Source organism: Periophthalmus magnuspinnatus, chromosome 17, assembly GCF_009829125.3.
Source record: "Periophthalmus magnuspinnatus isolate fPerMag1 chromosome 17, fPerMag1.2.pri, whole genome shotgun sequence".
NCBI classification, from domain to species: Eukaryota; Metazoa; Chordata; class Actinopteri; order Gobiiformes; family Gobiidae; genus Periophthalmus; species Periophthalmus magnuspinnatus.
This window is the reverse complement of record NC_047142.1, coordinates 13,246,595-13,257,711: the sequence shown is the minus strand read 5'-3', so window position 1 is coordinate 13,257,711 and position 11,117 is coordinate 13,246,595. Positions and strand designations below refer to the sequence as shown.

At 38.8% G+C, this 11,117-nt stretch overlaps 1 protein-coding gene across 2 annotated transcripts in view; it reads left to right on the top strand.

Annotated features, from left to right (window-relative positions):
• Nucleotides 1-3,571: 3,571 nt before the first annotated feature.
• smg7 (SMG7 nonsense mediated mRNA decay factor) overlaps nucleotides 3,572-11,117 on the top strand; it is a 31,874-nt gene continuing 24,328 nt past the window's right edge. The window contains exons 1-8 of one of the 2 annotated variants that reach the window (XM_033982443.2): nucleotides 3,572-3,740; nucleotides 4,266-4,297; nucleotides 5,753-5,870; nucleotides 7,550-7,682; nucleotides 8,098-8,269; nucleotides 9,218-9,289; nucleotides 10,382-10,532; nucleotides 10,615-10,750. In XM_033982443.2, coding sequence (XP_033838334.1) covers nucleotides 3,715-3,740; nucleotides 4,266-4,297; nucleotides 5,753-5,870; nucleotides 7,550-7,682; nucleotides 8,098-8,269; nucleotides 9,218-9,289; nucleotides 10,382-10,532; nucleotides 10,615-10,750 — 840 coding nt within the window. In that variant the 5' untranslated portion in view covers nucleotides 3,572-3,714. The remainder of the gene's footprint in view (nucleotides 3,741-4,265; nucleotides 4,298-5,752; nucleotides 5,871-7,549; nucleotides 7,683-8,097; nucleotides 8,270-9,217; nucleotides 9,290-10,381; nucleotides 10,533-10,614; nucleotides 10,751-11,117) is intronic. The other variant, XM_055228641.1, reaches the window with a different exon arrangement.

Genomic DNA, 11,117 nt, shown 5'->3' with positions numbered 1-11,117 from the left:
AAAGGCGGGCTGTCGGAACGCTAAGTGGTTAAGTTGTCGGCGCTCAAATGACGGAAATGTAACCGAGAGAATCCGGTCATTTTTCAAAATAAAAGATTTTTCAAAATAAACGATTGTTCAGACTCAGATAATAAATACAACAGAAATAATTAATTATTTCTTGGACGGCCCGCGGCCCGGTACCAATTGATCCACGGACCGGTACCGGTCCGCGGCCCGGTGGTTGGGGACCACTGCTTTACAGAATAAGAGACATTAAAATCACAATACAACAAAACAAATAATCATCATAAAATGAACATTAAAAGAGTGCAGAATAAAAACCTTTCAGTCATATGCACAGCTAAACAGAACCGCTTTGATCCTGGATTTAAACATTGTTGAAGTAAAGGCCTGTCTCACATCTTCAGGAAGACGGTTCCAGGTTTGGCTGCATAAAACTGAAACACGGATTCCCCATGTTTAGTCCTGACCCTGGGCACCAGTAGGAGGCCAGTCTCTGAAGTCCTCAGAGTGTGAGATGGTTCATATGGTACTAGTATGTGGGAGCCACAGGAGCCAGTGCAGAGACCTGAGCACAGGACTTATGTGCTGATACTTGTTCTAGTCAGGACCCGAGCAGCAGCGTTCTGGATGTACTGCGGCTGTCTTAAGGCTCGTTTGGAGAGGCCAGTGAGCAGGCCGTTACAGTAGTCTAACCTACTGGAGACAAATGCATGGATAAGTCTCTCCAAGTCTGGTTTTGACAGTATACCTTTGATATTTGGAATGTTTTTAGATTGTAAAACACTGCAGATGTTATTGATTTGATGTGGCTCTTAAAGTTTAAGTCTGAGTCCATTATTACCCCTAGATTTCTAGTCTGATTTGAAGGTTTTAGAGAGATTTGAGGAGACTGATGACACTTTCTTTATGTTTTTGTGGGCCAAAGACTGTGAATTCAGTCTTGTATGAGTTTAACTGGAAAAAGTTCTTTTACATCCACACACTTCTGTCGGATGTAGTAGTCGCAGAGTGAATCCACTGGTCCATATTCATCTGCTGCCAGTGAGACACAGATCTGAGTGTCATCTGCATAGTTGTGGTAGGACACATCATTGCTGCATATTAACTGGCCTAATGGCAGCGTGTAAAGATTGAACAACATTTGATATTTATTTCCAATTTCCAGTGAGCTAGTCTCTGTAAGAGGATCCCAAGATTGACAGCGTCCAAGGCAGCACTCAGATTTAACAGGATCAAGGATCAGTTCAATTTTTGTATGGTCAGACCACAGGACATGTCTCCAAAAATAAGGTCTTTGGCCCTGTGTGCATTTGCAAACTGTAATCTGACTTTTAAATGTTTCTTTTGGAGTAATGGCTTTTTTCTGGTAGAGTGTCCTTTCAGCCCATGTCAGTCCAGTACTTGTTTCACTGTGGATAATGACACATTCTTACCAGCTTCAGGCAACATCTTCACAAGGTCTTTTGCTTTTTTTCTTGGGTTAATATCCACATTTCTAGACCAAAGCACGTTCATCTCTGAGACATGGAACCTGTCTCTTCCTGAGCGGTGTGATGACTGGACATTACCATGGTGTTTATACTTGCATATAATAGTTTGAACAGATGAACGTAGCTCCTTCAGGCATCTGGAAATTGCACCCAAGGATGAACCAAACTTGTCCAAGTCTACAATTCTCTTCCTGATATCTTGGCTGATTTCTTTTGACTTGCGCATGATGTTACGTAAAAAGCAGTTTGTTTCAGGTGTACCCTCAAATACACCCACAGGTGTGTCTCTAATTAACTCCGATATTTTCAACTTATCAAAAGCTTCCAAAGACATCATCATCTAGGTTTTCCTAAATTCTTTAAATGCATGATTTTCTTACCATATGTAAATAAGAAAGTAATGAACATTTTTATTTAAAAAATCCTTCTCTCATTATTCTGGCATTTAGCAAATAGAAATAATTTTGGTAATTTCATTGACCTATAACAGTCCAAGTTTATGTAGTTTTCATGCCAGACAGTGAGGAAAAAAAGTGTATATTTTATGCTTTTTTTAAAAAAACGGAGTGGAGCACTTCCTTTATTACTACATGACATCACAAGGTGGAACGGAGTGTTTTCTGTTTGAGAGAAGAACACAGCCTAAATATGCAGGGTTTGTGTGTTAAATATTTGTGAATGAAACAAAACAACTCCAGGTATGTCTGTGATGAGGAAACAACATTATAACATAAATCAGAAAATAACATAATATGGGCCCTTTAAAGAGGGGATATTCTACAAAATGTATTTTTTATAACAATGATCCCTCATCAAAACCATACCTGAACAGGTTTTAAAGGCCATCCATACATGTTTAACTATTTCAATCCTGAAATAGTGTGATGCTGTCCAATGCTCTGGTCACAAACTTACATCATCCATACTCACACTTGACAATTCTCCATAAATATACAAAAGCATGATACAAACTTCACAAACCTAATGTGATGTGCAGTAGTTTCATTAGCGGGATGTACTCTGAAGGAGGAGTGACTTAGTGTGGAGAGCAAAGGAAGGGGAGGCTAAAAGTGTAAAAACTATCTTTTTGTAAAATGTGTTAATATGTTGTTTTTAGCGAATACAGCATTTTCAAAACAATAAAAGGTAACACGGTGATCTAAATGTGATATGTTAAAATACCCCCTCCTTAAGGAACACATAGGTCAAAATGGACCTTTTTGAACTTTTAACTGTATAATACCTCAGAATATTGTTTCCTCATTGAAAACAGACCTTGAATTGTATTTAGCTTCATTCGTGCTGGTTTAATAATACACAGTAATCCTCTGTAAAAAGTCTTTTCCCTCTGAGCCTCACCAAACACTCCATTTGAAATTTCACAGGATTGTAATGTCACAGGTAGAAACCCTGTCCGGTTATAAGTCCATAAATCATTGCTGGACTTGCTCTAAGCATTTCTGCCATTCATTCCACATGAGAATTCCCTGATCAGAGTATGGGGTGTGCTGACTATTGTTTAGTTTTATTAAATTCTAAATCATGAGATTCTAAAGCAAAAGTACTCAGGACCATGTTTAAACTGATATATTCTCATTGCAGCTGAAGTGATGTGGTGGTTAGTTCATGTACAAATTCAAATGTATAAAGCTGTGTCCCTGAGCAAGACACTTTACCTGTTTTGGTTAAGTTACTCTGAAATGTAACTAATTATCCATTAATAGCGCCCTTTTATATAGTGCATGTAAACTTCTGGTTTCTGTAGTTTTGGATAATTTCAGCTGAATTAAAGGTAAAAGGTAGAGGTTAACTTGAACACTACCGTTTTATGACACCGCAAGGTGGAACAGAACGTTTTGAGTTTTGGAGACAGACTAATAAAGGATTACTCAAAACATGTGCGAATGAAACAAAACATAACTCCACTTATGTTTTTGAGGTAAATTTTGCGGAATATAGGATTTTAAATGAATGGTTTGTAGTCTAGGTAATTCACAGTAGCGGTAATAATAATGCATTTGTTGAATAAAATCCAAACAGTCCTACTGTAAGTCCCCGTTTGTCCCTGTGGTGTCCTGGTCAGCTGAGCCTGAAGCCCCGCCCCCCGTTCCTTCTCGCACACGCATACAGGAACAACATGGCGGCCGCTGCTAATGTACTAGCGCCTCACGTCTACTAGCCGCGGCTCAGGGCGATGCTTTAAACCCGGGCAGCCGAAATGAACCTCTGCGCCCAGTACTTACGGTGAGCCTCCCGCACAGCTCTGGGGCCTGCATCCAAGCCCGTCAAACCTTCCCAAAATGTCCGATTTCCAGCGGGCTCACGCGTTGTTTTGTTCCGCTGCTAAGGCTAATGCTAACGGCTAATATCAACAAATAAGCGCCAGTGCGTCTTCCAGGCTATTTACAACCATAGACACATCCATCTGGCGTTTTCTGTCACCACAGCGTTGTCCTGTTATAATCACATTAACGTATACATTATATGCGCCTAATTTTGTGTAATTCTAGCACACAGCTTCGTTTACTGTGTCACGCTTGCTTGAGTACTGTCTACTCCATTACGCTGTATTCATTCTAAACCCAAAACAAACACGCTCTTTCTCTGATCTCTTGTAAATATTGGATACATGAACGCTACAGCTGGTTTAAATGTGTTTGAATGAGACGATCGGAGACCACATGGTTGATTGGTGAAATGCTGTACTGTGCGGTCTCTATGGGGACACTAATGACGTGTTTTTCTGCATGTTTGTGTGGACTCGAGCAGACAGGCAGAGGCCCTGAAGGCTGACATGGCAGGTGAGTGGCCCAGTCACGTGACATGGCACAACACGGCACCACACAGCTGCAGTTAAAGGATCTGAAATTGTTACAGAACACAAAGGACTTCCACGTTCCTAATGTCAGATTGTCTAGTGAGTCTTGCATGTAACATTTTCTTCTTTACATCTTAATAAATATTAGTCATGTAGTCCTTTGTGTCTCCAAAACTATAACACTGCTCATGTACTATGGGTGGTACACAGACAGCTTCTGGTTGTACTTGGGCTATGCTGCAATTCTAGTAGTTGGTGGTTCAAAATTAGAGACATGTATTCACATTTTTGTCCTTTTATTTTGTTAATCCTCTTTTAGAACTAGTATAACCATGGTTTAGTGTGCTTTACACCAGTTTTAGTCATAATTTAGACCTGACATCCTGGTTTAGTTCTGGTTTAGATCTGGTGGTACTTGGAAAGCTAATTATTTTCTTTGGGGGTACTTGGTGAGAAGAGTTGGAGAACTACTGATTTATAGTAAACAAAAAATTAAATTCCGTGAACTGGACAAAAAGTTTGAGTGAAAACGTTTCGCTGCTCAGCATGTTCACTCAAAAAACTTTTTGTCCAGTTGACACAATTTAATTTTTCCTTTACAATGGATCATACCTTGATGACTGAGGGATTACACAGACGACCGCTGATTTAATCAAAATAGATTGGTGGTGTTTTGTCTAGTGTTGGCAAAAGTCTGATACTAAACTAAAACCTCTATCCTACCCTATCAAAACTACATACTTATTTGAGGAAGTTTTGATATTAAAACAAATTACATTAACAGGACAAAATTTGACCTTGACCGGAACATAAGGATTTTTAGTTTTACCTGAAGAACTATAAAACCTCATGTTAACATGGTGAATATTGGCCTACAGGTACAGTCAAGATGGACAAGTGTGTAAAACATTTGCTAAATTGGATCTAATTTATTAAGAGTTGAGATAAACACAACAATACCCAAATACCTGAATGATTACCCCCTGGCCTATTGTTTGCCTCATTAGTTTGCCTGATTAGTATTTCTCTTTTACATTATATTAGAGCTGTTGTTTTAATGCCATGTTTAAGCTGGCAAAAATAAGTGAACTAACTTGTAGGACTGCAGCAATTACTAGACTCACCTTGCCTAGTTGACAAAAAAATAAAAGTGCTTGAGTTTTGATAATCAAACTAATTATGTGGATATTACAGACTCAAAAACACATACAAAAATCCCTTTTATAATAACAACAGTGGCATTGTTGAATCAAAGTGTCAAAAGACTAAACAGTTTATGATTTTCATCAATACACTTCATTCGTAAATATCTTGCTGGAAGCCTTCAGTCACCATATTTCAACTGGTGTCTGGATTTAACCACCTTTCATAGGACATGAGAAAGGAGCAGTAATGTGAGTGAAACTGGTTTGATGTCCTTGTGTTGCACCATGTTCAGACTCAAAGCTGGGCGTAGCAGAGGTGTGGACATCACGGCAGGCCCTACAGGATGTCTATCAGAAGATGCTGGTGACAGATCTGGAGTACGCTCTGGACAAGAAGGTGGAGCAGGATCTGTGAGTACCATCTATCCTACTACGCTGTTCAGTCATTCATCCCACCCCCAAGTTTAATGTACCGTATTTTCCGCACTATAAGGCGCATCGGAATATAAGGTGCACCTTCAATGAATGGCCTATTTTAAAAAAAATTCATATATAGGGCGCGCCGCATTATAAGGCGCATAGAATATAAACTACTGTAGTAGCTGGGGTTGTGTTACGCATCCACGAGATGGAGCTGCGCTAAAGGGAATGTCAACAAAACAGTCAGATAAGTCAGTCAGTCAAACTTTATTAATAGAATTAAAAAAAAAAAAACTTTATGAAAACTTTGTTCACTCACAAAACAAGTTAATGCATTCACAATATAGTAACTCTCGAAATAGTGCAAAGCAATAACAATAACTCAACATTGTTCAAACGTTAATGTCCATATTCACAATATCTCCCAGCCTTGTTTAGTTGTAAACACGTGAAAGAAACGCGTAAATCTCACTTTTTCAGTTCATTCCTCATTCACGAATCCGTAGAATTCTTCCTCTTAAGTGTCTGAGTTGAACAGTTGGGCGAGCTCGACATTCAAAGTGCCTGATTCCTTCTCGTCAAAATCGCCGTTTTCCGTGTCGCTGCTGTTGTCTAACAGTTCAGTGACAATTCCTGCCTTCGTGAAAGCTTGGACCACAGTTGAGACTGATATATCAGCCCTGGCATCCACGATCCATTGGCAGATTGTGGCGTATGTCGCCCAGCGCTGTCTCTCCGTCTCCCCGTTATCCCTATAGCGACGGATGCTATCGTCGCCGATAGAGCAGGTTGCGGACTTTCCAGCAGCGTAACCAGCCCAAGGTCACAGTTATAATGTGCAAAACACATACAAACAAATGTGTATATAAGATCTGTCTAAAAAATTATGTATACTACTATAGAAACTCATCTTTCAGTTAATGATCGAGTGAACTGTAATTTTTGGGGTGGGAACTTTTTGTTATAAATTTTGTTTCTCCATCACTACAACATTTTATTGTGACAGGGTTATGATTAAACTCAAGAGCTCAAACAGTCCTAAATCTTCTGTGTCAGTGGTAGTGCAGTCACTGAGTAGTCACTGGTTCAACCCTCTGGCACGTTGAAATTGTTGTTAAGTGCAGTCACTTGCACTGTATCTTGTTTGATAATGTAAAACAAAATACCTAATGTACCTACAAAATGTGTTATTGGGCCGGGTTATGATTGCCCATTTTGGTGATTATGGTGATTCAGTGCCTCACTGTTTTTTATTATTAACAAGGAGGGTTGTATTGAGCAATACAATAATAAACAAGTTTTCTCTTTCAAACATAACTGCAACAGAAGTAACCTTGTGGAACAGTTGGAAGTCTCCTTTTGTCACTGACAAAAGGATCTGACCAATCACAGTCAAGCTCTCCCTCTCAACTCTCTCAGATGAAACCTATAGCTTTCGTAATAAAATATAAGTGTACAAGATTTATGATGTAAACAAAATCGTGATTACATTTTTGGCATATCGCCCACCCCTACACTCAAATACAACCCCTATTTTTTTTTTTTATGCAATATATATATATATATATATATATATATATATATATATATATATATTTCTTTCTCTATTCCTGTAAATATTTCCACTTTTTCAACATTTTACTACTAATACACTTTTATGCATGTTTTAGGTGGAACCATGCCTTCAAGAACCAGATCACCACGCTACAGAGCCAGGCCAAGAACCGTGCCAACCCCAACCGCAGCGAGGTGCAGGCCAACCTGTCGTTGTTCTTGGAGGCAGCCAGTGGCTTCTACACCCAGGTGGGTCCCACAGCCTGAAAATTGACAATTTAAAGTGCCTATAGTGTAGTTTATAAAAATAAGTTTAAGTTAGGATTTATGCTTATACAAGACAATTGTGTTTCAATATTGATCTAAAATGGCATGATAATATAAATTGATCCATTCACCTTCTGTAGAACTAATAGGCCCCAACTCTTCATGTAACTCTAGCAAGTGTAGATTTTCATTTACGTGTTTTATTGCATAAAACCATGACATTTTGAACCTTACATGCATGAATCAATTGAAGTACAATTTTGAGTTGGCATGTAGTGAGGAAACACCATCAACATAGTTAAAAGCTCCTAAAAGTGTAGTTTACTTAAAATGCCCATCAATCCAAAGTTCCCGACACCTGTATAGTGATCGTTGTGTTTGTGTGTTGTGTGTTTAGATGCTACAGGAGCTGTGCACAGTGTTCCATGTGGATCTGCCATGTCGCGTACGGTCCTCACAGTTGGGCATCTTCAGCACCTCCCCCCACAGCAGCAGCGCCATCGTAACCCCACAGACCAGCTCCTGCTTCTACATCTGCCAGCACTGCCTCGTCCACCTGGGAGACATCGGTGTGTACACTACACACTCACAGAAAGCTGTATTGTGGGACAGCGAGATCAAAATGAAATGAAATCATAAATCATGAATATACAGGTCACAAAATGAGAACAAAAAATTTTGATTGTAAGAATTTTACTCACAAATATAGTTATAATATTTATTCTGGCAAATATTTTCTAATGTAAACATCATGGCAGTCTGTGTGCACGCGCCACACCATGAGGACAGTGATGCAATGTGTGCAAGACTGTTTGTGTTTGTCTCCTCTTGCTCTTCTGTGTGTGCGCAGACACACAGAGCCACTCAACGCTCCAGCTGCAGAGCTGTGCGCACATGTAACACTGTGATGTGAAACTTCACTTTGATTGACAGGCTGAGCAGCACCTGCTTGTGTTGGACACAAGGAACCTATACAGTTACTCTAAAGCCTGAGTCAATTTTATTAATTCATTGTTAGGCCTATGTTTAGCTTAGTGAACAAAACACATACTATTGAGAACTTAGGTTGGCTTTGTCATTGAAGACACGTTAAAAGTTGTTAACTTCTTATTTAATGTTTGAAAGTAGACGGTGTGATAAGTCGTGGTGCATAACTCGTGCATTTAAAAAAAAATGTGATTAATTGAGATCATTTTTTTCAGATTTACGATGAGTTATTATCGTTATTTTTAAAATTTGATTCCTGCCCCTAGTAAACATATGTTTTATCTGTTTATTATAACTATACCTCATCATCCAGAAAGTTTGATTTTTGTAAAGCTGGTCACATACTTCTCGAGGAAGTTTGGTGATCGTGTAAACAATCATGAATAATCATGCCGGAACTACGTCATAGTGATCTAATATTGACAAACCACATATAATATGGACATTGAAAAAGAAAGTATATATTTTTTTGTGTGAAGCTGAGTATAAAGATTGAAAAAGCATTCATTAGAACTCTGCTTTGTTTTCAGCTCGATACCGGAACCAGACGAGTCAAGCAGAATCGTACTACAGACACGCTGCTCAGCTGGTGCCTTCCAATGGTGAGTTTCAATTAGAGATAGACAGATGTGCGTCTTTTCATGGCAGATGCCGATACGGACGCCTGTTTAGAATCCAGAGAAACTGAGGGCCGATATGTATGGCTGATTTTGATTATTGTCCATTAATACTTTAAATTTGAATTTAAGTCATCCTCAGCCCTGTTTTACTACAGACTGAATAAGAGCAGTGCAGTCATATTTTACAGAGTTAACTCTTGGTACTAAAGAATTCAAATAAAGCTTTGTGTAAATTCTTTCGGCAGCTAGCCAGCCCAGACAAAATGCCGGCCTCTGCTTTGGATTTAAAGCCGATAACTGACGCTATGCTAAAATTGGTCAGTCTCAATATGAACAGGGCATTGTAAACAAGACAATTCACCATTCACAGAAGTATGTGCGAAAATGTGCTTCCTTTTCTCTTATTGCCTCATTGTCATAAAATTCTAATTCAATTGTCAAACTTCTTCACTTTGTTCTCTTTTACACTGTTTCTGGTATTTATGATACCTTGATGAGTAGAGATCAATAGCTCATAAAACAGGCGTATTATTTGCTGTTTTTGAACTTGAAGGAAAAACAATAAGACAGCATGGAACAGATAGATTATGTTATTTGGAGACTAAAATGTGACAATATGTAACTTGGTTTTCAGGGAGACCCATTATGCTTTTAACAATATTATAATTGATTCCTTGTGCTCTTTTTTTTTTTTTTTCCTAATTTGTGATACATGTTGGATTTGACAGCGTTGCATTTTGACTGCTATGAATACTAAATCTGCTGCTTGATAGTGTGATCTGTAGCTGTCTATAGGAGACGTTTATGATGACATTTACGGTGGCGTGCCATAAAGGGGAAGGTGGGAATTGCTCCTAATACCTCATTGGGCACCTTGATTTTCCAACCCGGTCAGCGGACTTGTCCTTTTAAAATGTCCAAAAATATATCTCATAGTTATAATCAATGATACTTGTGGATTATTATAAAAGACATGCATCATGTCTTCTTTAACAGAGTCACTTGTAGTAAGCTTAATCTACTTTGCCTAAAAACTAGTGTCATTGCTTCTCTTGTGTTTCTGCGGTCTTCCAGGTCAGCCCTACAACCAGCTCGCTATTCTAGCCTCATCCAAAGGAGACCACCTCACCACCATCTTCTACTACTGTCGCAGCATTGCAGTCAAGTTTCCTTTCCCTGCGGCCTCCACCAACCTTCAGAAAGCCCTGTCCAAGGCCCTGGAGAGGTGCAACGTAGTTACAGTCTCCTAAACAAGCAAAGTAGATAATGTTGATAACACTGTAATTATTGTGTGTGCATGTTTGTAGTCGAGAAGAGGTGAAAACCAAATGGAGCCTGTCAGATTTCATTAAAGCCTTCATCAAGTTCCATGGCCATGTCTATCTGAGTAAAAGTGTGGACAAGCTTGACGCACTAAGGGGCCGGTTGGAGGAGCAGTTTCAGGTCAGAATACACACACATCAAAACAGTCTTAAAAACTATCAAAAATTATCAAAATATGATAGAAGATGTTGTATTTAATGAAAGCAAAATATAGATATATAAGATATGTTGGACATTGCCAAATCTGTTTTTTTTTTTTTACCAGTTGCAAAGAAAACATGCATCATGTACAGTCTGTATTGAAAGAGAGACAGAAAGGAAGGAGAACATTTGTGCAGAGAAGGCACTAATTTAAATTAATAAACAAATCCAATAGGGCTGCCACAAAAGATTAGTTTAGTAGTTGAATAGTCAGTGATTTTTCCAACTACTCGACTAGTCAAACTATTGTACATTTTGATTTTCAAAAACCATAACCAAATAAAGG